A 25,966-nucleotide genomic window follows, 5' to 3' on the forward strand; every position below is an offset into this window, starting at 1 on the left:
CCTGAGTTGCAACTTTTACCTGCTGGCTGCAGCAACAGTGAGTCTCAGGTTGGTATTGGTGACCTCGAGGGACACAAGACAATGCACCCACAGTGGGGAAAGGGGCATTTCTGATGGGATAGAAATTCTCTGTGAGCATGGGGGGGCTTTTGTCCCTCAGCAGAGGGGTGAAACAGAGACCTGCAGAGGCCTCTTCCAGCCTAATTTTTTCTATGATTATTTGCCAGACTTGCAAGGAACCAGTGCAGTAGATGTTACTGATCAGCCCTGGGCCCTGTGCTCTCTCTGCTTGTTAGAAGCTGCATTGTAACTACAGCCACAGGAGTTAGTGAGTAACAACCACCATCACGTTTAGCACTACCACTAACAGCTGCATGGAGCTCTGTAACGACCCGTCTGTTGTAAGTAACCTCAGTAATTAATGGCACTACATTATAAGACAGAGAACTACCTTACCTGCTCTCCCCAGCTGCTTCTGTTCACTCCCCAAGCATCTGCCTGAAGTGGAAGATAAGATGGTGTCTTCCCAGGGAGGATCTCTTCCCAGGTAGGTGCAGCTGGTGCCTGAGGGAGTACAGCTTGGAGCCTGTACCTGGGGGAAAAAGTAATTTTTAAGAAAATAATCTGAAAAGACATTACAGAAGGAAAGTTTCAAGTATGAGTTGCAGCTCTGCACGTTTTTGGGGTAGCTAGAGGCAGTGCATTCATGTTACAGATCTGATCTACAGTGTTCTCTGTCCTGGCTGTGTGAACGTACCTGGTTGTGTCTCAGTAGAAACACTCTCTGAGCAGGTGCCTGAGGGTTGTTGGCTTCCCAAGTTTAGAGGCAAAAGCTGTGTATCACATGAAGTGATATGCACACAGTTTCTTCAGCCTGGCCGGAGTCAGGAGGAGACACTAACCGAGAAACCCAGTTGTCATTGTCACAAATTAAAACATACAACCTTTCTTAATTATTTCCTAACCTCATTAGTTCTGGAGACTTCATCCTCTCATGTCCCCTGCCAGTGCAGGAACTTGGCTCTTTGGAAATTCTCTGGCCACACCACTCAAGATTCTCTTGAATTCCAGTCACCTGCAGAAAAAATAGATTTTAAATAAAATCCTTTTAACAGCCCTTGAATTTAGAAGCAGGACAAGTTACTTACTGTGTTCCACAGAGCATCAGAGTTGAGTGTAACTTACACGCAGCTGGAGATTCAGCGTTGGGGCTGCGTCTCAGGAGTATCCTAAGTGTGCAGTTCAGGCCTTGAGTCCTGTCCCTGTTTCTCACCTGCTGCTTTGTGCTACTTCTCTGACTCGGGTGATTTTCCTTTAGGAAGGGAGCTGAGGCTGAAGGGGTGAGGGAGCTGTGCAGAACCTGGACTAGGTGAGATCCACCTTTTAGTACTTCTTTTGGCGCCTAATACATGGGATGACAATATGTGATGGCCCAAACGAGCATTTAAAAGAAAGTTAGAGGGTGCTCATCATACTCATGATTTTGAATAGTTTATTAAATGAAAGGTGAAGCATCAGTTTTAAATTGTACAAAAGGGAAAAAAAAAAAACCTCATATTGTAAATGTACAATTTACAGAATTACTAGCAAAACCAATCAAGGAGACACTCATAATACAAAAACCTATTGACTGCAAACTGAACTGGAAACCCATTGCAGGTACCGTGATAATAAATGTTTGTTATACAGTATTCTACAATGTTAAATTAGGAATCAGTTTTCCACACAGAGGACTGTGAAGCACAAGGTTCGTCTGAGACTCTGACTCAAACCAGGCAGCATTTATGATGCTACTATGCTCACAGAATTCTCGTGATGACCGTTTAATGCAGCCATTCCTGCCCAGCCCTGTTACTTTTGGGGTAGGGAGGTAACGTTATTTTACAAAGTTCCAGCTACTCCTCAGGTTTTACACATTCCCCAGCTGACATCGGAGGAGTGGCTGCATTACCTGGTCAAACATTTTTGGCAACCGTGTCTGAGAACTGCACATGTTATAAGAAACAAACCTCAGCGCAGTGAAATGCTGGTTTGTTTTTAAAGTTAGATTACTTTCCCTCCCAGCAAGTAAGCACTGGGCAGTAACGTCATTTTGTTTTTCAATAAGCTCGTAACAGAAAACAATTCCATGATTATTTTGCAGTTGCTAAAAAAAAAAGCACCTCTGAACTGCTGTGCTCCAAGTGGGTCAATCCGCTTTGTATCTCAGATGCTAATATTAGAATGCAGAAAGGAAGATTAACATTTGGGGGCTGATTCTTAGAGATATGAGAGTCAGTGCAAGTTGTGGATGGCCAGCACCTCTGAGATCGGGCCAGTTTTAACTAAGTAGCAGCTACTAGGCAGAGTCATAAAATCGAAGCATAATGAAATGCCAAATTTTTGAAGACATTGAAAAATCTCTTATTACAATGAATTAGCTGAGAATGTTTTGGGATTTTTTTTTTTGATGTTTTTAACTTTTTTGAAAAATCATATTTTTTTTCTTTTTCCAAAGAATTACTCTTAATATGCACAGTTAACACTGAAAATGTAGCTGTATTCCATTGCAAGCTTAAGAACTTCACCATCTAAGCACAAATTTCTAGGCAGCACATACAGTACTTCTAACTGGCAAAATTAATTTACAAAAATAGCGCAAAAGGGTATTTATGGCATGGAAAGTAGACTTTCTTTATGGTACAGTTAAAATTGCTTTGAGTATGCTAGTGTGATTCCTTTCCCCTACCCTTGGATTATTTTTTGATAGGAAAGTTGCTGTTTATGTACCTTGGGTTGGCAGGGCTTGAAGTAGGTAGTAAAAACAGCAAAGTGATTACTTGAGAACCATTTGTGTGTTTTACTGAGAATACTTTATTTGCTGGTATAAGTTGCTAAAAATGCACAGAGCAAGTACCAATAGAAAATTTCCTGTTTTTGTGTCCCCATGTGCTATATAAAATGAATGTTACACAGCATCTGTTGGAAAAGTGGCTTCATGGACATCTCTTACTTATGTCCCATTATAAATAAAAATAAATCTTCTCAAGAGTATAAAATCTGGGTTTATCATATCAGAATCTGAAATTTTTTGGCAGAGATGCACGTCATTAGAATTCTAACCTCTTCTACAAGAGTGTTCTTCTCAATGCCTATGAGAGGATATAAGCGTACCGTAATGTTAATCAAATCCAGTGTGTTCAAAAACACTTTTCTGTAGCCAGAATGACCTGCTTATAGCATCATTGCTAGTCAATGGCTGATAGGCATAGGTTTAATAAAAATGGCTAGCTTTTAAAACATAAAAAGGCAAATGTTAAAACTGTTTTAAATTGTACAGCAGAAAAATAAAGTTAAAAAGTTCTGTTTTCACTCAATGTTGTTTTCAGAAAACATATGTAGAACAGTGTTTATTTTGACAGCTGTCTTAACAATTTAAAACTTCCTCCTCATCCAGAAAAAAAAAACAAACAACTGTTTTAGGACAGTCAAGAACATACAAATGATTTTTTAGGTCAGCCCTTCTGAGGTGACGGGATTGGCCAACATTCCTTTGTGTCATTAAGAAGTTCCTCTTCTTTCTGTCACTACAAAAAGGGATTGACCTCAATCATTTGGTTAAAAATCAAACCGTATCACATCAAAAATGTGGTTTTCATACAAGCTATCACAGTATATAGGCCTCTAGCTCTAAACAATAGAGTTCCAAATTTGTAAAATGTCTTCACCAGACTTCAGAACATAGGCATTCCAAATCCCTAGAAAAACGATTTAAAAGATATTAATTAGGTGCAACGATAAGCAAAAAGCAGCTCAGACAAACAGCAGACAATGGTAGGAAAGGCTTACTGAATCGTCCTCAATGATAGCTGCAGAGTCGAAGAAGTCTGGCCTCAGCTCAGCCCGTTCTCGCCGGTTTCGCGACGGTGGCTAAAAAGAGGAGGTGGTTGGTTGAGAACATCCCACCCGGTCCCGGGTACAAATGCTTCGTGCGACTCTACAGAGCAGCTCTGCACGTGTTGCCATAACTCCGATACAAACGCAGGCCCCAGTAGCGGAGAGCACTCTTAAATTCATGTTTCATTTAAGTATTTATTTAAGCTGATGGATTCTAAAGTAATTTTAAGTCTGTGGTCGTAGCTAAAGACTTGCTTAAGGCTCTTGCTAACTTAACCATGCTCTTGTATTAGGACTGTAGGCCAGACTATAAAAACTGTCTTTATGCTTTTAAGTTTATGGTGAAAATTCAGCTCTGGATTTAGAAAAAAAAGGTACTTAAGATTTCATACTGTTTCTGAGGATTAAACACTTTTCCTTCTTTTCCTTGCCTTGGATTACTAGTAAAAGAGAGATTTTACTTACTTGATGATAATTTCAATGCTAGTAATAACCTCAGTAGGCAGCAACAGCAACTGCGCTGTTGCCTAAATTTTCCTTCCAAGAGATTATAGCCCCCTCCTAAAGTAACCTACGACTCATTGTTTGGGTATGAAAGGAGAAATAGGAAAGCACAAAAACAGTCAAGTGTGTAATGCAAACTGATCCCTTTTCCCATTTTACAAGGCAAGTGTTCATTGCGAACAGAGGGGCTGGGGATGTTATGACCTCGATAAAGGAAATCCTGCCTCAGTCAGGTTGCCATCTGCTGATCCGACCTGTTTGGGAGCAATTCCAGTGCAAGGTGTCACCTCACACCCGCCTGCTCCTGCCTGCACTCCCTTTGCCGCGCCAACACAACTCTCATACATGTTCAGACAACAGGAAATCAGGCTCAACATTTTGGAAATTTTTGTTTGCACTTCTAAAATTCCTTTTAAATTATTTCTCATCCATTTAAAACTTGCTATTCATAAGGTTTACTGACCAGATCAATGACCATTGTGTCCTCAAATTCTTCGTTCATGTCCTCTAGCTGACCTCGTGAAGACATCATTACATCTTCAAAGATGGGCTCAGCGTCATCTTCCATTAGACCTCGTCTGATTAATAAAGAGAAAGAAAAAGTCATTTCCAGGAATTTACATTTCCCAACTGTGATCTTTGTCATTACAAAGAATGTAATCCTACCCCTTAATGCTTTCACACAAAACCTTACACTGAGAATAAAGCCAGCAAGCTTTCTCTTAATATTAACGAGAAGAAAATCTTATGTGAAAAGTAATCTAGCCCTTGCAGCAAGTCCCATGTAATATCATTATAAACAGTAATTAAATTTGTACCTAACAAGAAAAGGGCAGAAACCTCACTGTATTTGCTTGCTCTTTTACAAAAAGGAGTTGCACTGTTTGCCAGGATCACTGGTAAATCCTGGGGAATCCAGGACCAGTTTCTAACACTGTAAGGACTTGACCTTGCTTGGGGCTCTGGCCCTGTCCTGAGAAGTGCTTGTGTGCTGAAAGATTACTGCCAATAATCCAGAAAAGGTAACATTTAAAATGCAGCATTGTCATCTAAATGTTTCCGCTCTGGAGGTGAGGATGCTCTGAACACTTACACTGCGTGCCTTACACCAGTTCTCCCTTTCATGTAGTTCATTCCTGTCCTGTCCTTTCGATTTAGATCTTCTAACTTCTGTTGGCCCAACCACGATATCTGCATCTGGGGACTAACAAACAGAAAGCAGTGTTATGACCAAGAACACTAACAATTTTGAGTTGGCTATTTTTAGACAGTATCTCCTCAAGTTTTGTGTCTGGCCGTGCTTCAGATTAAGGTATTTAAATCACATCCATCATTGTACATGTCTTCTGGGTGTCACAGAATCATTTTGGTTCGAGCAGACCCTCATGGTGATCGGGTCCAACCATTAATCTAACTCTGGCACTACACCATGTCTTGTCTCCTCTCACTGTGCCTGCACAGAAAAATATCCATTAATTGCTGTAATAACACCAGCTACACACAATGCTAACGTTACTCATTCATGAGTGTGGCATGCTCCTGACGTGGGAGCACTGCTAAAATTCCTTTTATTACATCCTACTTCACTGGCTCAGATCAGGCAAAATATGAGCAAGAATAGGTCCAAATGAATAATTGACACACGTTTTAAAACAAAAATGTCACACAAAGTGAAAAACAAATTGCTGTTAAATGTATACCCCAATCAACTTAAGCATCCAGAAACTTATCCACATGTAAACCCCTGAACAGCTGCACTTTTAATACCTTCTAAATCCAGTAGTAGACAGCAATGCATTTGATATGATTTGTGTATTGCAGCACAAGGAAACAGTAGTAAACTAAGTGCAGCTCTTCAAGAGCAACACTGTGTTTTATTTTACTATGCAGTCTTGTACCCTAATTAGATTAACACAATAAACTGGGATAACCCATGTGAAAACCACCTATAACAAATCAGTCTTCTGGACATCAACCCAGAACTCACGTAGCGTGGGGTTTAGGTGAAAAGATAGTCTGGGACTAACATGAACAGGGGTCTTACTCGGGGAAAGGAAGTTGGCTGAACTCATTTATGGAAATGCCAAATACTGTGTGCTCCAAAAATTAATAGGTGTTTATAGCCAGTTGAGCTGCAACGATCTCTTGTGCTGGGCACTACTTAATGGATCATACCAAGGTTTAATGTGTTGTGCTGCTGATGCCTGGGCAATGGCGCACACACAAGGGTTGTGCTTTCTAAAGAGATTCTTTCTTTGGAAGTTGCTCAGATTTTTTGTGAACCTGTGGTCACAAATTGGAAAACTTTAAAAGCTTATACGTACAACCACATACCCTTATCATTTGAGACTGGACAACATTTTACCTTCCCAGGCAAAATGACTGTTATTAATTATTTCTATTTAGAAAATACTGTCATTAAAGAATGCAGGATGAAGCAGTAAAGTTCAGGATCAAACAGGGCAAGTGCACATTCAGGAAGAATTGGGAAAAACATGATGGACAAAAGCTGGAGGAAAGCCAAGAGGCGAAATCTGGCTGTTTTACACTATACTACATAGGTAGAAACCTGATTCATGTAGCCAGCATAGTACAACTTCTGAACACAGATAAATCGGCTCAGTGCATTTGGCTATAAAAGTGATAAAAATAGTCTCAGAAACAGGTACTGTTATTCTGTATCTTCAAATTAAAAGAAATAGTACATACCAGCATTCTCTGAAGACTGCTCTATTCTTAAATAAACTATTGACAGATAATAACCGACATTTTTTCCCCTTTAAATTGAGGTGATAAAATGGGAGTTGAGTGACAAAAAGTATGTAGAATTTAAGGCAAAATAAAATTGCCTGCAGGCAATTACCCCAGAAACAGGAATTACTAGCTCAGCAGCTAGAACTGCAGAGTTAATTTACAGTAAGTCAGTTAGGATGTCTGGAGAACCTTAACTGTACTACGACATAGAGCAGAGGGAAAGAAGAGAGAACATCTGACATGCCTTTTAGAGAAACAGTTCAATCCAACGTGGGGCCACAAACGTGAGGAAGATTTAACCATAATTGCCTATGAGATAATTTTAACACAAGGAATTTCTACCATGATTTCATTACAACATATTTTTCCTGGGAGCTGAAAATAATTGAAGTATTGCTGAGCCAAGACATTTCCAGTTGTTTTTGCAAATAAACACTGCATATATGGAGCCACAGACTATCTCTATGAATAATATGCAACTCCTTTGCCTGGCTTGCTGTACTTGCTACTGGAATTCCAACACTTACTTGTGTAAAAAATCCTGTTCAGACCCCTGCTCCGACTCGTGCTCCTGGATCTGCTCTCCCATTTGTCTAGTGTTCTCTCTCAGGACCGTTGAGGTGAGCTGCGGTGCTTGCAGTGTCCCCGGAGTATGGATGGTTTCATTCCTGTTCAGCCACGAGCCTTCTAGGCTCTCATCTAGAAAAAGAACATTTAGAGTCACTGCCAGGGCTGGTAACGCGCGGGGCAGCGTGGCTGCCGTCAGGATCCCTTCAGCCGGCTCATTGAATGAGCCCCGTGCGCCAGTGATGAGAGCTGGCTGGCTGCTGACACACTGATACAGTTCATTGGACTTGCAGAACCTTCTCCAAGTTTGATTTTCGACAGTTTAGTGTCCTTTAATACAAGCGTGCCTTTAAGAGATCAACTGGATAAATACTCAAAACAGTAACATCTTCAGTTCTAGTTTTATATTGTGTTCTTTTAAGGAAGGATTACTACCAGCTATTCCTAGCAATAACAACAATTTAAAGTAGAAACATTTAACAAACAAAAAAAAACGTCATTGTACACAAATATTGTACTACAGCACTATCTAAATTGTCATGTCTTGCACACATATAACAACGATAATTCCCACCTACTGAGTTGACAATCTAAATAGAAGACTGTTACTCTCATATGCATACAGAAACCAATATTCACTTAAACACTAAGATGAGGGTGGAGGATAAAACCTCAAATCTGGTCAGCCTAGATCTTTAGACACCCCAGTAAGAACCTTTTCAGTGGAGTATGGAGTGGGCGTTTGAAGTCAGAGCAGTGGTCTGGCTGGTGCGAACTCTGAACAGTGATTTCAGACGGTGTGTTCAGGGTTCAGAGCAGGCGGGAGGAACAGGGATGGGAGGTGAGGGAAGGTGTAAGTGAGTGCTGTGCTCTGATCATGGAGGGAGCAAAGCAGAGAGGAAGGAAGAGAGGGGACTGGAGGAGAATGGGACAGAGCAGACAAGTGTGTGGGGGAGACAGAATAAAAAAATCTAGGTTGCTGGAGTAAGTGAAAGATGAGACAAGGAGAGAAGATCATAGATTTACTAACGGCAAGAACTGTGTGGTGAGAAAGTACGTGGGGATCTCAATGGATCTTTTCATTTTTCCTATGCCTTTTATTACCTTTGGGGCACAAATGTTGTCTAAAAAGTTGCCTATTTAATTTTGAATTTACTTTTGAATCTTTTTTATGTTAGGGATTTTTTTTTCAATTTCTTGAAGGCATTGTGAAGAAATGTCATAGAGCAGATTTGCTTTCAGCAGCAACAGAGAATGTTCTCCAACCTAGACAGCCTGCTGAACCCTGTATACGCTGGATTTAGGTGAGAAAGGAACCACAGGGGATTAGTTATGGTTCCTTGATGCAAAGATCATTTATGTAGCCTTGTAAGCCTTGTTTTAGTTCCTTTAGAGTGGAATTTAAAGAAAAAAATCTTAGCAGGATTTAGAGAGAAGTCCACGTTTGCAACTGTATTGCCAGATAAAGATTAAAGTTAGGACTTCTGGAAGAGTTATAAAAGTATGTAAAAATAAAAAACCAACCAAGACCTGTGTACACACTCCATACAGACCATAACTGATTTGATCATAACACTGGTTCTTCCTAGCTCAAGTTATACACATGACAGTAAGTACTTCTTTCTGAGGATCAAATGTGATTATTTCACGGACTCACTATTGGCACACACAAAATAAGACCTTGTTGTACAGAAATCTCAGTCTTTCCATGAGAAATACAGACAACCTGGCTTTGGGTTTTCTTGGCTCTCCTTGTTCCAGGATTCAAAAGGAAGTGTTCTTAGGGCATAATGCAATCAGTAATGCCTGCTGCACATCAAGCGTCCAAAAATTAAGTACATGGTGTCCTTCGAACTGCTTATATTATTGTGGGCTTTTTTGACATATGATATCAAATGTCCTTTGTTAATACAGATCTAAACCAAGAATTTTGGTGCTTGCATTGCATATCATTCAACGCAAGGACAGGCCATAGAGCTTGTGTTGCTGCTGTCATTAGACAGCGCTTGCTGGTAACTTTTCAGTTATGCTGTGAAGGACTAAACCAACCAGTGATGAGCTATACATCATTCCTGCACCTATAGACTGAGGCTGTACAGCAAAGCTTTCATAAGTGATGAAAATCTGCGTAGCAGCCTTGGGATTTAAGGTCTGTTGAATTCTGTAAAAAACATGGCATCACGAAGGAAGTAAAACAGTGTCGGAAGCAATGTTTTATCTACCTAAACTCTAGGCTGGCTGTAAGAAAGTGAAGGACTGGGTGTACGTACTGCTCAAAATAAGGTGTAGTGGAAAATCGACCTGACTGTAGAAGTGCATATGGACAAACTTTTGAAGAACATTTTGGGAAATTGTTGTATATTCAGGCAAACTGGCATTAGAGTCTTCACTGAGGAGTTACTGTGGTAAATACTGACCTTGGAGAAATCCCCAAAGCTTACAGATCCCACTTACAGCTACTCTGTAGTGAAACAGTACATTTACGTTCACAAAAGTACACGCTACATCACACAAGTTAACCAGGAACAGATGCAATTTTGTAAGAAATTGGCTATCATAGCTGCATTGCTGATAGACATGCCAGAAGTCAGAGAGTAAATACAGGCACTGGATATAAATACAATTTTTAATAAAAAGGGTGTCTTTTTAGTGTTCTCCAGCAATCCTGCAATAATACAGGCCTCCACCAGAATTTCTGCCCGGGTTTGCTCTAACACTGTTAACTAACATTGATTCCAGACTGAAGCGCGGGCAGAAATCCAGACATCCATGACTGGGAAAGGTGTAGAGCAGGTAACTGCACAGACACACAGACACCTCTGCTCCCACCTTCAGTACCAGCTTTCTGTGGTTCTGAATCTGCACACCTCAGTGAAGACAGACAACAACAGGGACTCACCTTGGTACTTCTCATAAAGAAGTGCTCAAGCTTGCTAGGAATTTGCAGAACAGGTATCTTGTTTTCACTACATACAGAACTATATATTTCAGCATTAGTTGATAAACAATAAGGGCTCCTAAGCAGGAAGGCTGCGATATATGTACAAAATGAGAAATGTGTCTGCCAGACAGCCTAAAGCCATACCAACCTTCCACTCTCTTTTTGTGGAGTGGTGGCCGTCCTTTCTTATTCCTCACTGAAGAGGCTTTGCTGCTGCTGCTTCCGCTGTTAACGGACATTCTGTCATCCTCACCACCCGTAACTAGTGAGTTTCTATAGGAGATCAGCGGGAGCCACACATCTTCTCTTCTTTCCATCATCTGTTCTGTCAGAAACTTCTCCAAGTAGGAGTGGCTGAAAAGAAAAAGACAGTGAGTACAGCGGTGCAGCACATTGTTTCCTCTTTATTCTGCAAGGCCTCTTCACACTGTTGAGAGCTCAACACAAATCCCGCATGGTGTCTCCTTAATTTAATAACGTCTGCTGCTAGGGCACTGTATCTCGGACTGAGTAAGCACACATCATTCTCTCAAAACAAAGGGACATAGTTAATCATGCACAGGTTACTCACAGATAAACAATACAGAATGTTCTCTCCCCAGCATCTTCTTCCCACATTTGTCTGCGATCATTCGCAGCACATGCTACTTTAATTCCTTTTCTGTTTTGCATAGTGAGGAAGCCACCTCTGCATATTGCTACTGTGTCAGCAGACAGACCGAATTAGAACCACTGCTGTGAGACTGTCTGATATCCTTATGTATGTTGGAACAAGAAAAACACTTTCTTCAAATGCAAGCAGTTATTTTCCAATAAAAAATGGAAGATCTGTTCGAATGTCATGGAGAAGCCCAGTGCACACTTGTTAACTTACAGGAGGAACCAAACAACCTTCCTCCTGTATGTGGTCTGGAGGGCATTCGAGTTGTTTTCTTTCAATTATGGAATTACAAGTAGTCCTTAAAATGAATGTACAAACCCTTACAAAAGTTATTCTAATTAATTTCAAGCTGCAGAAACATGGATTCAGAATTTAGGCAAGAGACCTCAGGATTCTTCAACATTACCTCCACCCTTCCTGCAAATACATTAGGGTGCACCCTTCACTCATTATTCCATTTAGTACCACATTGTGAGCTTGTCATCAGTGGGAGTCAAACCCATAAATTCTGCACAGAAACAAACTCTCAGTCTCCCTTTCCCTCTGCTCGGGCACAACAGGCTCTAACTTCTTACGCAAGGTATCCCCGCAGGACAAGGAACCACACTGTACGTGCCTGGGTAACAATCACATTGAGTTTTTACTGGGATTTTGGTTTTTTGATTCAGTGAATAGGATAACTTTGCTCCAGAAACACCAGCTGTTCTGTCTACTGTTTTATTCAATATTCTGACTGCTTTTTCCTTCCTATTTCCATGTGTATACTGAGTAACATCCAAACCTTACACTCAGTGGGAAATTCTTGGGTTGATCTCTCTCTCCTTTACAGTACAACACTTGAGTGGCTTAGAGTATTTATTTGCAGAATAATCTTGGAGTCTTAAGAAATTTTCCTGAATCCAATTTATATTTATAAAAGTGGAGTGCATAGGTTACGCCCAAATTGTGAAGAAGGAAAAACTACACCACTTGAGGTTCTTTACTGATTTAGACGCCAAACGTCTGACAACTTGTGCTCAGCATTTGAGAGGAGTTTCATCCTGGTAGGCCATGCCAGCTTCAAACGAGGCTAGAAACTGAATTTTTACAAGTAAAACCACCACACTGAGGCTCCATCTCATCTGCCTTCAGGCACCCAATAGTCAGTTGTCTAGTCTAAGCTAAGTCTCTATTTGAGAGGAATAAATGGAAATAAATGCTGCAACAGGGCAATTCAACTCTGTACTGTGTTAGATGAATTCCTCAGGATTTTCCTGCTATCTGCCTTCTGTGTTTGTAACTGCGTTACTATAAATCTTTTTTTGCTACGTGTAAGAGCCTGGCACCTTAAATCTATAGTTTTTTATTAAATCCATGTATTTGAATAAATCCATAAATGGCTGTCAGTAATTCTAGAGATTACTCATAAAACAAGAAGCTGAATAAATAAACAGGACAGGAATACTAAATTAAACCAGTGTTGCTGCTCCATTCCCAAACCAGAAACATCTCCCTTTTCTCCCCCCAAATAGAAAAGCAGCAGTAAAGCAGAAGGGAAGTAGGAGCCCTGCAAGAGAGCAGTGTTTGCTGAACTGTGACAGGAATGGGGTTCTGCACCAAGGGCAGCTGCCATATGCAGACATCTTGGGTAGATAATTCATTTGTTTGGGTTGGGAAGCCAAGCTGGAGGCCTTGTGGACGGCTACATGCTCCTGAGATGCGTTGGGCGTTATTCTGGAGTGCTTGTGCCCCAGCAGAGCGCAGGGACAGGCAGCGCAGGAGGAGCGGTCCTGTCCTGCCCACAGGACTTCTCCACCAGATGGTGGTCACGTACCTCCTGGTGACAGGCAGCCCTGCCGAGGGAGGGGACGGCTCCCTTGGGAAAATCGACTCTCCAGGGTGCACCTGAGCGTCTGTCACTGCCTGAGGGGCGCGGAGGCAGAGCTCTCAAGGGAAGGAATGCAGGTATTGCCAAAAGAAATCTTAACTTTTAAGCAAGTTATGTTGACTCTTTTCACAGCCAATGGCATCCAAGGCATGTCTGAACTCATCTTATAGCAGTAACTTAGAACAGATCAGATAAATCATGTCCTAAAGGGCCTATTTCTTTTCACTGATCTTCAAAAGCAACTCAATTAAATAGCTCAGGTGACTACAATAAGGACAGCTAAAGCCGGGAGAAATGGATCCTGCCGCAGCAACCTCTCAGTCCTGCGAAGGAAAGCGGACGTTGGTGTGGGCACCAGTGAGTGGGGAAGGGAACCTTTGAGAAAAAACATTCAAATGGCAGCATAGAAGGCAAAGGAACAAGATCTCCTGAAGTACCAAACTTCTTGTAAAGTATCAGATCAAATTAACCTGTCAAATCAACTGTACAGAATGATGTAACTTTAGATTTTAGACACTGGAGAAACTTGTGGAAGGGATGATTACGGTACAGGAAAGATAAGCTTCACTAAATTAAACAGGAATCAGGCTAATGACACTTAGACTAACAGATGCAGGAGAACCTATGGTTCAGCTAGGAAGATAGTAATAAAAGCCTATTATCCTTAAGTCCTATCCTGAAGAACAGCATAGAGGTTGACAAGAGTCAAGGATATGACAATGAAAAGCAGTTTCAAAAACTGTATGCCAAGCCTGCCCAGATGGATCATCCACTTCTCAAGCTCATTTAACTTTCTTCTACCGTGTTTGCTGAATTGACCAATTATTGATATAATTAAAAAGTTAATTTGGCTCAAGTGTGTTATACGTTAAAAATTATACAAAGTTAACCAGGATGCATTTTTTATAACACAGATAAAGCTATGATATTCATAATTGTTAACTGTGGTGGAAAAGTCCTTTAAAACAAATGTGTTTCCAGAAAAACTAAGAAAAGTTTGACTCATAGTAGATACACGAGACGTACACTCATTGTTGTCAGAAAATCAACTGGAAAGATACCTATAGCCATCAATCAGATGATCTGGCAACTGCATTTTTTAAATGGTCAGACAGTTATTCAAAGAATTCAGTTCTACCCTGGGCAGGACTGGAGACCTCTTCCCTTTTCCCTTTCTACTTCTATGCTGTGACCCAATCTTGCATGTTTGCTCCGTAACTTATTAGCAATGTTGAGCGTTACATTGATGTTGACAACGTCTTCACTACGAACTTGTCCTTATGAAGTGGTTTTCTCTGCCAATTCTGTTGATGTCTGCAGCCCCTCTTGAGAATCTGTTCAAATGTTGCTCATAAAACAGTATTTCTTGCTCTTTATTCAGATCTTATCAAAAAAACTTCTGATTCATTTCATGTGCAGTATTTAATCTGCTGTAGTTAGCTGCTGTAACAAACTCAAGCTGCTTGCTTCAGCCCCTCAGGTCCCTCCCACGCTGCCCTGTCCCAGCCAACAACAGTGTCCCCTCTCCGCCTCTTTCTCTGCCTGGTGTGCCAGTAACAGAAGCCTTGGCAAACCTGTATTTCCCAGTTTAGCTCAATATATTAAAATAAACACAAATATACGTTTACATTTTATGGAAGTATCTAACAGAAACAGATGCTGCTGCAGTGTTTACAGGCCTGTAAATTCCCTGCACTTTTTTCTTCTAGCCTAGAAAAAAAATAAGGTGGTTTTTCGTTTCCAGTGCCCCATGAGAAATGTTAATGAATGCTGTTTTGTGAGGTCTCAAGCTCACCTCATCAGTGGATCTGATTCTGTTTCTCATTTATTTTTATTACTTTAAAATATAAAATGATGAATAACCACTGTATGTGAAATGTCTCCCTGGGATTTCCTGTAGCCCCCCACTGGATTGTGAAAACCTCAGAGCAGGAGCTTAAACACACACTAGAGTGATGAACGGAGCATTATTACTTACACAGTCTTTTTGTCCTGTCGCAGGAGTTTAGAAGAAAATTCACAAAGCACTTCGAGGAAAGCCAGGTTAGGAGGGGGATAGTCTTGTCCTTTTTGATTCTGATATTTGAAGGCAAACTCTATGCCATCTCTATGGTAAAGAAATATGAACAATTTCAGACAATTGTAACAAAAGTTTTAAAACTGTCATCCATCACTTCTAAATGATGCCCAAGATCTGAACTGCGATGAAAATCTTTACATCCCGTCATAATGTGTTGGGTTTTTTCCCCCCATTACCAGCAAACAGCTGCTTTTGGACAAAGTGGAATCCAGTGTTCCCTCTTGATTCGTGAGGATTCAAACTCAAACACAACGTACTGCCCGTCACATGGTAAGAAGGAATTTACACAACCTAAGGGACCGGGCAGGCGCTGAGAGCCGCTGCCTGAGCAGGAGTAGCTCATATCTGCGTGAAGCAGACGTTTGCGGTAAGAATAATATGTAAGAAATAACAAAATCTAACTTCTTCATCAAGAGTCAGAGAATTTACTTACCAGTACATTAGTACCTGCATCTCTGCCTTATCTCTTGCTTTATCATTTGAGACTAAAGAACACAATTTACTTTCACATTATCTAGTAATGAGGGCACATGATGTCTTGACTTCTGTTTTGTTTGGCACAGGAAAGTGTCTGGTAGTATTTTGATCATGCTTTGCTAATCTTGAGCTTAATGACTTAGTCTCTGAGATGGCAAACTTCAATATTTTAACCTTTCATGGCAGGGGAAAGTCACCATTTAAATTTAGCAGCACCTGTCTACACTTTCCTCCACAGCGGTTACATAAAAAGCTTCAAGCCACTCAAAAAATATTTCCAAAGTATTTTTGGAATACCTTTTTATAAAAGCCCCTGGTGCCCAGAGAATCCACAGTGGTGTGGTACACAGAACTATCTACAGCTGTTAGATACAGTCCACACAAATATGTATAACACCAGTGACTTTACCTGAGATAAACATGGAAATTCCAATAAATTCAGTTTTTCTTCCTTTCTTACATAAATGTACACCCCCCCATCAGTTTTCTATGTAAACTAGAAAAACACCATTGTTATTCCAGGACCTGTTAAGATTACGTACCTTTAGAAAAGGCATGCTGAGCAAAACTTTTCATCTGAAGTAATATAAAAATCTAGTTTATTTACCACCACTCACTTGTGTAGTGTGGCCACAGCCTCTCTTGTCTTGATCTGATCCAAGCCAAAAGTGAGGGCAAAGCGACGGGCCAGTTCCTTAATGCCGCTCACGTGGGCAGAAGTCCGGTCCAAATTGGGACCTTGCTCCTGAACAAGCTCATTAAACAGCTAGAGAAGAATTCAGTGATTAAAACCTGGGAGCTAGGAAACACTTTTCTTGAGGCAGACTTTTGTTCTTAAGCAGTTATGTGAAGAACAGATATTAAAATGATGTTTTTCACAGAGACATAACAGAGTTCTCTCAGATTCAACTTCTAATCCACTTCAGTTCCCAGACTTTTTTCTGTGTACGTTCCATTTGCTGATTATCCCCCATCTTGTACTGGTGTGGCCGATAACTCTTGATCAGAATTTTGCACTTACCTTCATTGAATTGCACCTATTATTCTCCCAGCTCATTGAGATGATTCTGTATTCTTACGCTGTTTTCTAAAATACCTACAGCAGCCATCAGATCGGCATCTTCTATGAATTTAGGAAGCAAAATTGCTATTCCATCATTCAAGACTTAATGAATATCTGCACAGCATTACTGGGTAAAAGCCTTGAAAGCCCGCTTGATAACACCCTTGCAGTGCAATCACGACCTGCTCGGTAGTTTTCCAATCAGTTCTGTATCTTCTGTTATTGCCATTTAAACCCTGTTTTCCTAACTTGCTAATAAGAACATCAAGGGAGACAGTGTCAGTGACAATATTAAATCAAGTTGCATTAAATCTACTGTTTCTCTGATATCCACAAGCTCTGTTACCATATAATAAACGAAAGCAGCTTAATTTGACATGATTTCTCCTTGACAAATTCATGCTGCCTGTTACCTATCACTTAGGCACTTGCAAATAGCTTTTCTAATTATTTTTTGTCCTGAAATGATATCAGGCTGGCTGATCTATGGTGCCTGGCTTCTTCCTCTCTCCAGCTTTTAAAGAGAGCCACTACTTTGACACTCAGCAGTCCTGGTTTCTCAGGGTTTCACAGGTATCTCTCAGCTTCCAGACTGCCATGGGAAATCTCTTAGCACTCTGGACTGAATTTTGGGAAGCCCAGCTGATTTGAAAACATCTACTTTATAGAAGTAACTTCTCTGTGTAATGCGTTTAGCTGGTACTTGAATGGCCTCAGTGGTACTGAGTGAGGCACACACTTGGTGGGGTCAGCAGAATGAGGATGGATTTCATCATCAGTTTATGGTTGATGTAAAGAAAATTTTTCAGGGGAAAAACATGTTTTAGCAATATTGGAAGACTTAAAACTAATTAGCCTGAAGTTTGAAAAATCAAGCAGTACTTAGACAAAATGTAAAGAAGATTTATTACTTCCAGCTGATTATAAGATGAAAAAGTCATCAGAATTCTTCTTGTTCACTAGGTACCAGTAAACAAATGCTACGAACCAGCTTGGACTAAATCACCTTCAAGGCTCTTCTCTCCCTTTCTTCCATTTTAATCTGACCAAAACTTCATTAGTGTGGGCTTAAGGAGACAGAGATTACAGAGACAAATGAACAGTGACAGCCTGAACTGCAGAACAAGACAATCTCTTAACAGAAGTGTGGTATTTTCACTTCATTGTAAAGGGCACCAGAGCAAATCTTGCCCAGTATTTTTTGCAGTGAGGCATGTCTACCAAAAAAATCAATATTCTTACCTGTTGCAAACTGAGAATGAGTGTCTTTGCACACTGTATTTTATCGATTTGCCTTGTTTTGCTCAGGGTTTCCTTAATGATATCTCCATAGTCATTGTAGTACTAGGAAAAAATGTGGAAAAAACCCTCTTTAAATCTTTAATTTGAACCTCTTATACAATTTCTTACAGTTCTCCTGATAGAAAGATTACTTGTAATTCTTGTTGTGAAAAGGCAGCAATTGCAAAAAAAAAAAATAGTCTCAAATTCAGACATTTTGTGTGAGTGAGAGGCAATGTTTCAATATCAAAATTTAAACTGACTGGTAGCCTGCACCCAGTGATAAGAAAATGATTTGTTATTGTCTTTGTATCTGTTATTATCAGTTGTGTTTGTTATCTTTTGTAACAAATATGTAGAAAAACAAACCAAAAAGTATTTCCTACCCCAAACTAAACATTTGATGAAAGTGACCTAAGGCTGTAAATTCACCTTACATTGAACCAACACACCCTGCAACAAGGTGTGATGGTGCAAGGGGAGTTCGATGGCCAAGAAAGGAATTCACTGAAGCCAGAAAGCTGAGTAAGGAATTAGTCAGTATGAAATCTTTATTTTCTTTATGTTGCAAGAATGGTTGCTGAAAATCACAGCCTGTGGTACTGACCATTTGGTGGGAAAATAACCTGGATTGTGACAGCTTCAGTTTGAAACTCCTGCTCTGGAAAAGAATCCCTCAGCACGACTAACCCTGAGCAGCGAGCTGGCTGTGGATTTTATTGTACTGCGTGCTCCTCATGAACAGCAGCAGGAGGACTGAAAGTTAAATCCTTTGTATTTCACATCAACATCTCAGACCTGTAGTAAAGAACCCACTCCCGACTCTATCTTCCAGTTTTTCCTCCTTGGTTGTCATCTTTGTGATGACTAGTCAAGGAATTGGACATCATCTGCGGGGCTTTGTGTTGCTTGGCGTGTCAGGGCTGCTGATGGGCCTGTTTTCTGGCAGCTAAACCATCTTTTCTCACAAAAAAAACCACCCAAACCCGAACACCTGCTTCTTTCTGGCAAGCACCAAGACTGGGAGATTCCCAGTGAAATACGACATTGTACAGACAACTGTTATCGTGGATTCTAGGAATGAATTTGAGGAGCAGGACAAGGAACTCTGTAGAGACGGCCCTCTCTGGAAATACTCAGCACGCTGCAGGACCAGCCTGTGGTGCTGCCTTCCCTCCAGCACTCCTGCCACACAGGACGGGGAGCTCAGAGCCTGCTGCTGCTCAGCACCAGCTGTCATTTAGAAAGGAAAAACTACTGCAAGAAGTCAAATAAAGATGAAAAAGCTTTCCACCTTTAACTGTTCCATCAGAAGGGAGAGAAAGAGGGTCTGTGCTCAGTTAGGGAGAATACGTAGAGCTGTACCTTCATGTAGTGCTTGAAGATATCTGCTGCTGCATGCATGTCCACGATGTCATAGATTATCAGCTTGCTAAAGGCAGCCAAAAGGTTTCTTCTCTTATGTAAAGCTTCTATTTTGTTAGCTTCATCTTCTTCATCTCCCTCTGAAAGTATCAACAATAAAATGTTTATAAGTGACTATGTTCTAAAGCGACGTTACCAGAGAGCAGCTGTTAGAAAAAAACTAATTCTTTAAAATGAAGCAAGGGTTGTGGCAGGAGAAACTAAAACAAAAGGTGATAATTCTTGAGTCCTGCCTGTGTTAGGACCTTCAGGAAAGTTCAGGAACATGACACATTGTCCAAGGATGCTGAATAGGTACTAAACATAATCCACATGGAACTGAATCACTTATCTTCTTTCCCCTGTGGAAGGCCACAGTGAAGACTTGTTGAATGCCTTTTGCTCAACTTCTGAAACACAGGACATGTGGAGATGCTTCTTTAGCATAAATAAGCTATAAATATTTCACATAAGGAGAATGAGAAGCAGCAATACTTGTACTGCATGCCTTGGATTTGCAGAGAGGCAATCGATGGCTCTAAAGCACCAATAACAACGGGAAGAAAAATTCAATTGTGAGAAACATCAACATTGAATGGCAGTGCTGGTAAGAGTTAAGTCCCCATGTAAGACTCCACTTTGTGAATGAAAACAAAATTATACACATAGAATGTTAAATATAATAAAAACATATTCCACAACTTATATAAGAAAATGCAATCAGCTATAACAGCTGTGATAAAAGTAAATATTCTCTGCTATTTAGAGGAGCTTATTCTTGGAGGGAATCAGTTTGAAGAAGCACAGAGCTGTGGCAGGAGGGAGAAGGGACATTGTGTCACTGAGACTGTCGCTGCACTCTTACTAGAGGCACAGTACTGAAGTCACCTACCTGACCACAGGAAACCTTTGAGAAGCAGGGAAGCTGACTGTGGATATGTACCCATGTTTTAATCCTGAGATGCTTTCACCCACAGAACTGAAGCCCATCATCATGGTCCATCCCTGCCTCCCACCTTTTCTTAATTCCTTTTTGTCATTACTGATGTGTTATAAATGGCCAGACTGACTTCATGGAGTCAGAGCAGCATTAGGGAACAGAGATTACACACAACGATCTTCATCCCTCTCTTTGCTGCCTTCCCAGTCCAATTGCAGGATGTTACAGAACAGAAATTTTGCTCAAGAGCAAATGAAGTCAGACACCGTCCTCCTAAAATCTACCCTTGATGTATTATTCTGAACGCTGAACTCACAAGGTATGATTAACTGCACATAGATTTCTGGTGAAGGTGTTTTCCAAAATGTTTCCTTCCCAGGAATCCTTAAAGAGCTGCTCAACAAAGGTGTCAGCTACTGAGGAGCTGGAAGACTGACAGCACCTTTAGAGCAAGAATACATTTTCCGAGACCTTAGTTTTATATATTGCGGTCTTAAAAGATCTAAAATAGCACCTATGTGTCATGCTAATATACGAGTAACCGAGTTCAGCGGAAATTCAGAGAATGTGCCAAAAAGAGCTATGTGCTCAGCAACTCTTCCACGGAGTTTGCCTATCTGGGAATCCACCACTTCTCCAGAGCTATTTAGGATTCAAAAACTGGGAGTTTCTGTACTTGCATTTTGGCATTTGTAACATACACCAAGAGCAAGTTGAAGCCATATTAAATGAAGTCTGCTGCTGAACTAAAACTGTACTGGTTTGCAAATAAATCTTGAGAAAAATATAGATCAGCTGAGAAAGAAAAATCTTGTCCAGACTTACAGCATGTAGTTCCAGGCCACTCTCATGTCTTCTGAAAACATCTTTTTATGATGGGAACTTTATAAGTACTTGTACTTCTTTAAAGCAAGTAGTACCAAATATCTACTATTTCTTATTCATACCTCCCAAAAATAAGTAATTCTGAAAACATTTGAGCAAACTGGTCTGAAAATTCTATTCTTTCTTCTGTGCCTGTTATGAAAAAGAGCTAAGTAAAAAAATATGAAAGCTCAACATACCCATGCTCTGGTTTTCGTCATCTTGGTCAATAAAGACGTGGTCCATGACGAAACTGAGGAGTTCTGACTGCAGGCCTGAATCCGGATTAAACACCAAAGGCTGAAGACCTTCTCGACCTCCGGTCATCAGCTGGTGACTGAAAATCATCAGGAGATCACAGAGCAGCATGAAAGCCTGAAAGGCAAAAGAGAATCAATGCAGTAAGAAGCGTAAGTAAGTAAAAAATAAAATACCATTTATCTGATTTCCAGCTATCCCCTTCTTTAAATGTACTCAGCTGTAGTTGTTTGTGTGCTGTGAAAAGTGTTCCTGAGGGTTTCCTCTAACTTTAAAATGTTACACCTTTGATTCCTGTGTAAGGATCTCTCCCTTGTCCAGGATGATCTGTATTAAACTTCCATTTCTTCTCTGTGAAAAGAACTCTAAATCTACCTCTGATCCACCAACTGTAGCCAAATTTGTAGTAAAGAATAAACCCCTCTTTTGATAAAGTCAGAAAAGCTGAACAAGCAAAAAAAAGGAATAACATTATGAGGGAAAATCCAAGCTGAGTCACTGTCAGATCCCAAAAACACACAGAAGCAGCTGTAAGCAAATACATCCTTGCAGAATTTCATCAACAGTTCTCTGCAAAAAAGAATCAAGTAAGTCCCCACAGCTTTCAAGCCTAGAGAAAAGGCGACCAGGGCAGAATTTTCAATGATTTATTCTCATCACTATTATACCCTCGTTACCTGAGAAAAGAGAAAGGCAGCAGCTATTAATATCTCTATTTCTTTCGAGGGCTTTTCTGCACACTTTCCTGCACGAGAATAACACTATTTCCCCAACAGCTCATGCTGGAGCATCACAGCCGGCTGGATTCTGCTGCCTTACATCCAACACCTGAGGTGCTCTCAAAAAGTACTTTTTAATCATCTTAGTTTCTGTCTTTAACCTCAGGTTCTGAAAAGTGAGCCAGAGAGGAAGGTTCAAAGGATGGATGTGTAAAAAGACCCCTAAAGATCTATGTTGGACGTGCCGATGCGTCTGCATGAGTCTCGCTCAGGGCAGCGTCAATCACTGTTCCCGGGTAGGAACGAGATGCAGAATATAATGGCTCTAACAGTCAGGAAATCCAGTGTGGGGTTTAATTCAGTCCTGTGTTCCCCCCTATAAACAGCTGAACAGAAGGATTGTTAAATGTGTTTAAACATATTTTTGAACCGAGCCTAAGGAAAAGGAGTGAGCGAGAGCAATCTGCTTTACAAACCTCCCAAATGAAATCTGTGAATGCCAAACATCACAGCAGCCCACTTATTTCTAGAGTACGTTATGAAATCTGAATGAGCTACTCTTAGGCAAGAACAAAATGCAAATCCTTGTAAACTCTGTCCTACTTAGACTCTGGAGAGAGATGTCAGTATTTGGGGTTTTTTCTCCACTGGATCCAAAAAGTTGTGATTCATTTCAGTGATGATCTCAGCTGCTCTAAACTTTTTGATACTCACTACATTTTAATCTCATCCTTACACAGGCCCCTTAAAAAGAGCATACAAATAATGCACTGAAAGTGCTTAGTTCTGTACAATATAAAGACAGCAGTGGACTCAGGTACAGCTGTCCGTATATTGTAGATATGTCTAGTCACAGGAGGTTTATTTCACTCAAATAGTCTAGAAAAAACTGAAATGTTTGAGTCCTGTTTCTATAAATACTTAGTATGTTTTTCCTTCATTTGATTTGTGCACTGATCTGGAAATAATGTATAGATTATGAATCAAATATGGTAGGGAGACAATATAATGTCCACAGAATTCTCAAAAAAATCCAATAGAAGAAGAGGATTGAGAAGCAGTCCTGCACTTATGGAAATCTACATTTTAAGGAAAAAAAATAAAAATATCATAGAAGTGTTAGTTGGATGGGAACTCTGGAGACTCTGGTCCAGCCTGCTCTGAGTGGGACATTGCTCATCTCTGGGTCTGGTTGGTTGTGGCTTTGTCAGGCTGAGCTTTGAGAACTTCCACAGAGCTGTGACCTGCAAAGGGTCTCCTACACAAAGTTTAAATTACCAATGAAAAAAAATGAGGCCACTAATAAAAAGAGAATTAAAACATGCTAATATGTAACAAGAACAAAAGCACTGAAGTAATGGGAAGGATAATTTACCATTTGTTGATGCACAGATGTTAGTGCTAGCTTAAGCTAGAATTGTTGGTATTTTCATAGAGCTAGATGATATTTTCACATTATATAATGTTAATAAAATATGCTAAGAGTAACTACTCAGAATATTAAAAGACAATTACTAAAGTTAAATCTGACAATGAAATGTCAGTCTTTTAAAAATGCATAAACCAGCAACATCTGCGAGCCTTTACCATTTATCAGCTTGCAGAGCACAGTGTAAATGCCAAGCAGAGCTATCTTTCAAAAAAATCCCAAACATCTGTCTTTTAGGAAGTATAATCTTTTAAAAACCACAGGCCAAAACCACAGGCCAGTTAGTCTAGTCTTTGCTGAATCTTGGGAGGTCTGACACAAAAGCAATTTGTAGACAACTAAGAGATGTCAACAGACTTGATATAAATCAGTATACATTCAGAGAATCTCAGCAAACAAACAAGCTTTTCTTTTTTCCAGAGGCCGCGTATTATTTCAACAAGCTCTTGGATTTTATTTCTTTAATTTCAATTTCCAAATACGTAGAGCAGAAACTTCTCACTCCATGCATCCGCAGCTTTCCAAAAATCTAAACCAGACAACTGGACAACTACACTGAGCGATAAAAAAATCTGCTATCTTGGCATATGTGCGCACACACATCCATTTGCAGAGAGATGCATAGATGGATGTTTTCCGTCAGCCTGCCAGACAGGGAAGCAGAACAACCTCAGCACTAGTGGTTATATTGCCGAGAATCTAAAAAACCCTCCAGATCTCTGTCTTTTTACAACGAAGACACTGTTTAAATAGCTATTTTACTCTGATTTCTCAAGGAGACATAATTAGTTGTGAAGTGACAGTTTTTGCACAGTGTGAGAGGACACTGCATTCTTAGTGTTACTCAGAGTATTTCTGTAAAATGAATTAATTTTTTTTTCTGTTATATAAATAAGCAGTGGTATGACCTGTACTGCTGGAAGCCTCCATTTTCATTAGCCACAACAGCTAAGAGATACAACAATTAGTATTCACCACTACATTTAACTGAGTTATTAGGATAACAAAATACAATTGAGGCTTCAGGCCTTTGCCTTGGGCAGAAAGCAGTTGCTCTGGACTCCTTGTTAGTCAGTAACAGGGGGAAAAATCCAGACAAATACAGAGAAAGATTCAGCCCATTTGGGGTCTCAATCACCCTCTGAAGCGCCGATTTCCAGCTGTTAATACTGGGGATATTTCTTTCAGGTGACTGAGTTAGGTGCCTGAAGTTGTAACAGCGGAATGGGAGCCTAAGCACCCAGGTACAACTTATTGTATCAAAAATGAATTTGGCATTCGCTGTGCTTTGCAGGTGCTTTTAATACAGCTCTTCTTATGGAGAGTTTGTTCAGTTTTAGTTAGACAGAATGCTCAGATTATTTTGCTTTAAGTTTCATATAGTATGGAGTTTTACTACAGTTTCATATTCAGACCTCGCTCAAGGCATGTGACAGTCATCTCCTTTACCTGCTCTTTGACTGGAGTGTTGACATTTGACAGACACTGCTGGCAGACAGCCAGGAAGGATTTCACAGTTTTCCTCAATACCAGCAAGTCCTCCTAGAATAAACATTTAAAAGGAATAATAGATAAATATTAAGAAAAGGCAGGAAAAAGCAAAATAAAAAGATGGTGATCATTTCATAAATTCAGTCCTATTAACTAGCCAAACAAAAAAGGCCGTGAAAAAACATGATATTCATAGAGCACTGAGTAAAACAAGTAATTAATTTTCAGAGAAATGACCCCAAGTTTCCTTGTAATAAATAATAATAGTAAAACAATATATTCCCAAGTTAAACTGTCTGTATTTTATATTTAATATAAGTTATGTTTCAGAACAGGAAGTTTAATACATCAACGGAGTTTATAAAGAATTCTGTACTCAGATAAATCAAGATGAACAAAAAAGGAAAATACCAACAAATGTCTCAAGTTCAACAAAACCATTCTCCTAGCTGCCCACAGACATGGGCAATGTGGAAGCAAATCACCAAAATCTGATGAGTTATGGAAGAAAGAGGGAGATTTGTTCATCTGGAGAAAGAAGGATTTGTGGGTGGAAAAGAGAAATGAATGGTCGTAGTTGATCACCTTGCCCTAGAGACAACTCGTTTGTGTTTTACAGGTGGGGACCAGAAGTGGCAGGTTCCATAGGAAGGCTGGATACTTTGACCTGCAGGAATTAATGCTCTATTCTGATGAATACTTATTTTTTACATATAACAAAATAAATAAATAAGACACTGGAGCCTAATCATAAGAATAAATCATGTAGCCCCATGGAAACAGCAATCAA

At 40.1% G+C, this 25,966-nt stretch overlaps 1 protein-coding gene across 1 annotated transcript in view; it reads right to left on the bottom strand.

The window, feature by feature from the left end:
• Window positions 1-3,713: 3,713 nt before the first annotated feature.
• The window catches only part of STAG1 (STAG1 cohesin complex component), a gene marked incomplete at its 3' end in the record, with an annotated part of 135,277 nt that continues 113,024 nt past the window's right edge, over window positions 3,714-25,966 (bottom strand). The window contains exons 22-33 of the mRNA XM_080349552.1: window positions 25,135-25,227; window positions 21,480-21,654; window positions 19,437-19,576; window positions 18,033-18,134; window positions 16,345-16,493; window positions 15,149-15,277; window positions 10,791-10,996; window positions 7,662-7,833; window positions 5,474-5,584; window positions 4,844-4,958; window positions 3,829-3,909; window positions 3,714-3,737 (exon numbers count right to left, since the gene is read on the bottom strand). Of these exons, the coding sequence (XP_080205678.1) occupies window positions 3,714-3,737; window positions 3,829-3,909; window positions 4,844-4,958; window positions 5,474-5,584; window positions 7,662-7,833; window positions 10,791-10,996; window positions 15,149-15,277; window positions 16,345-16,493; window positions 18,033-18,134; window positions 19,437-19,576; window positions 21,480-21,654; window positions 25,135-25,227 (1,497 nt within the window). The remainder of the gene's footprint in view (window positions 3,738-3,828; window positions 3,910-4,843; window positions 4,959-5,473; window positions 5,585-7,661; window positions 7,834-10,790; window positions 10,997-15,148; window positions 15,278-16,344; window positions 16,494-18,032; window positions 18,135-19,436; window positions 19,577-21,479; window positions 21,655-25,134; window positions 25,228-25,966) is intronic.

Source organism: Nesoenas mayeri (genome assembly GCF_963082525.1).
Source record: "Nesoenas mayeri genome assembly, chromosome: 9".
NCBI classification, from domain to species: Eukaryota; Metazoa; Chordata; class Aves; order Columbiformes; family Columbidae; genus Nesoenas; species Nesoenas mayeri.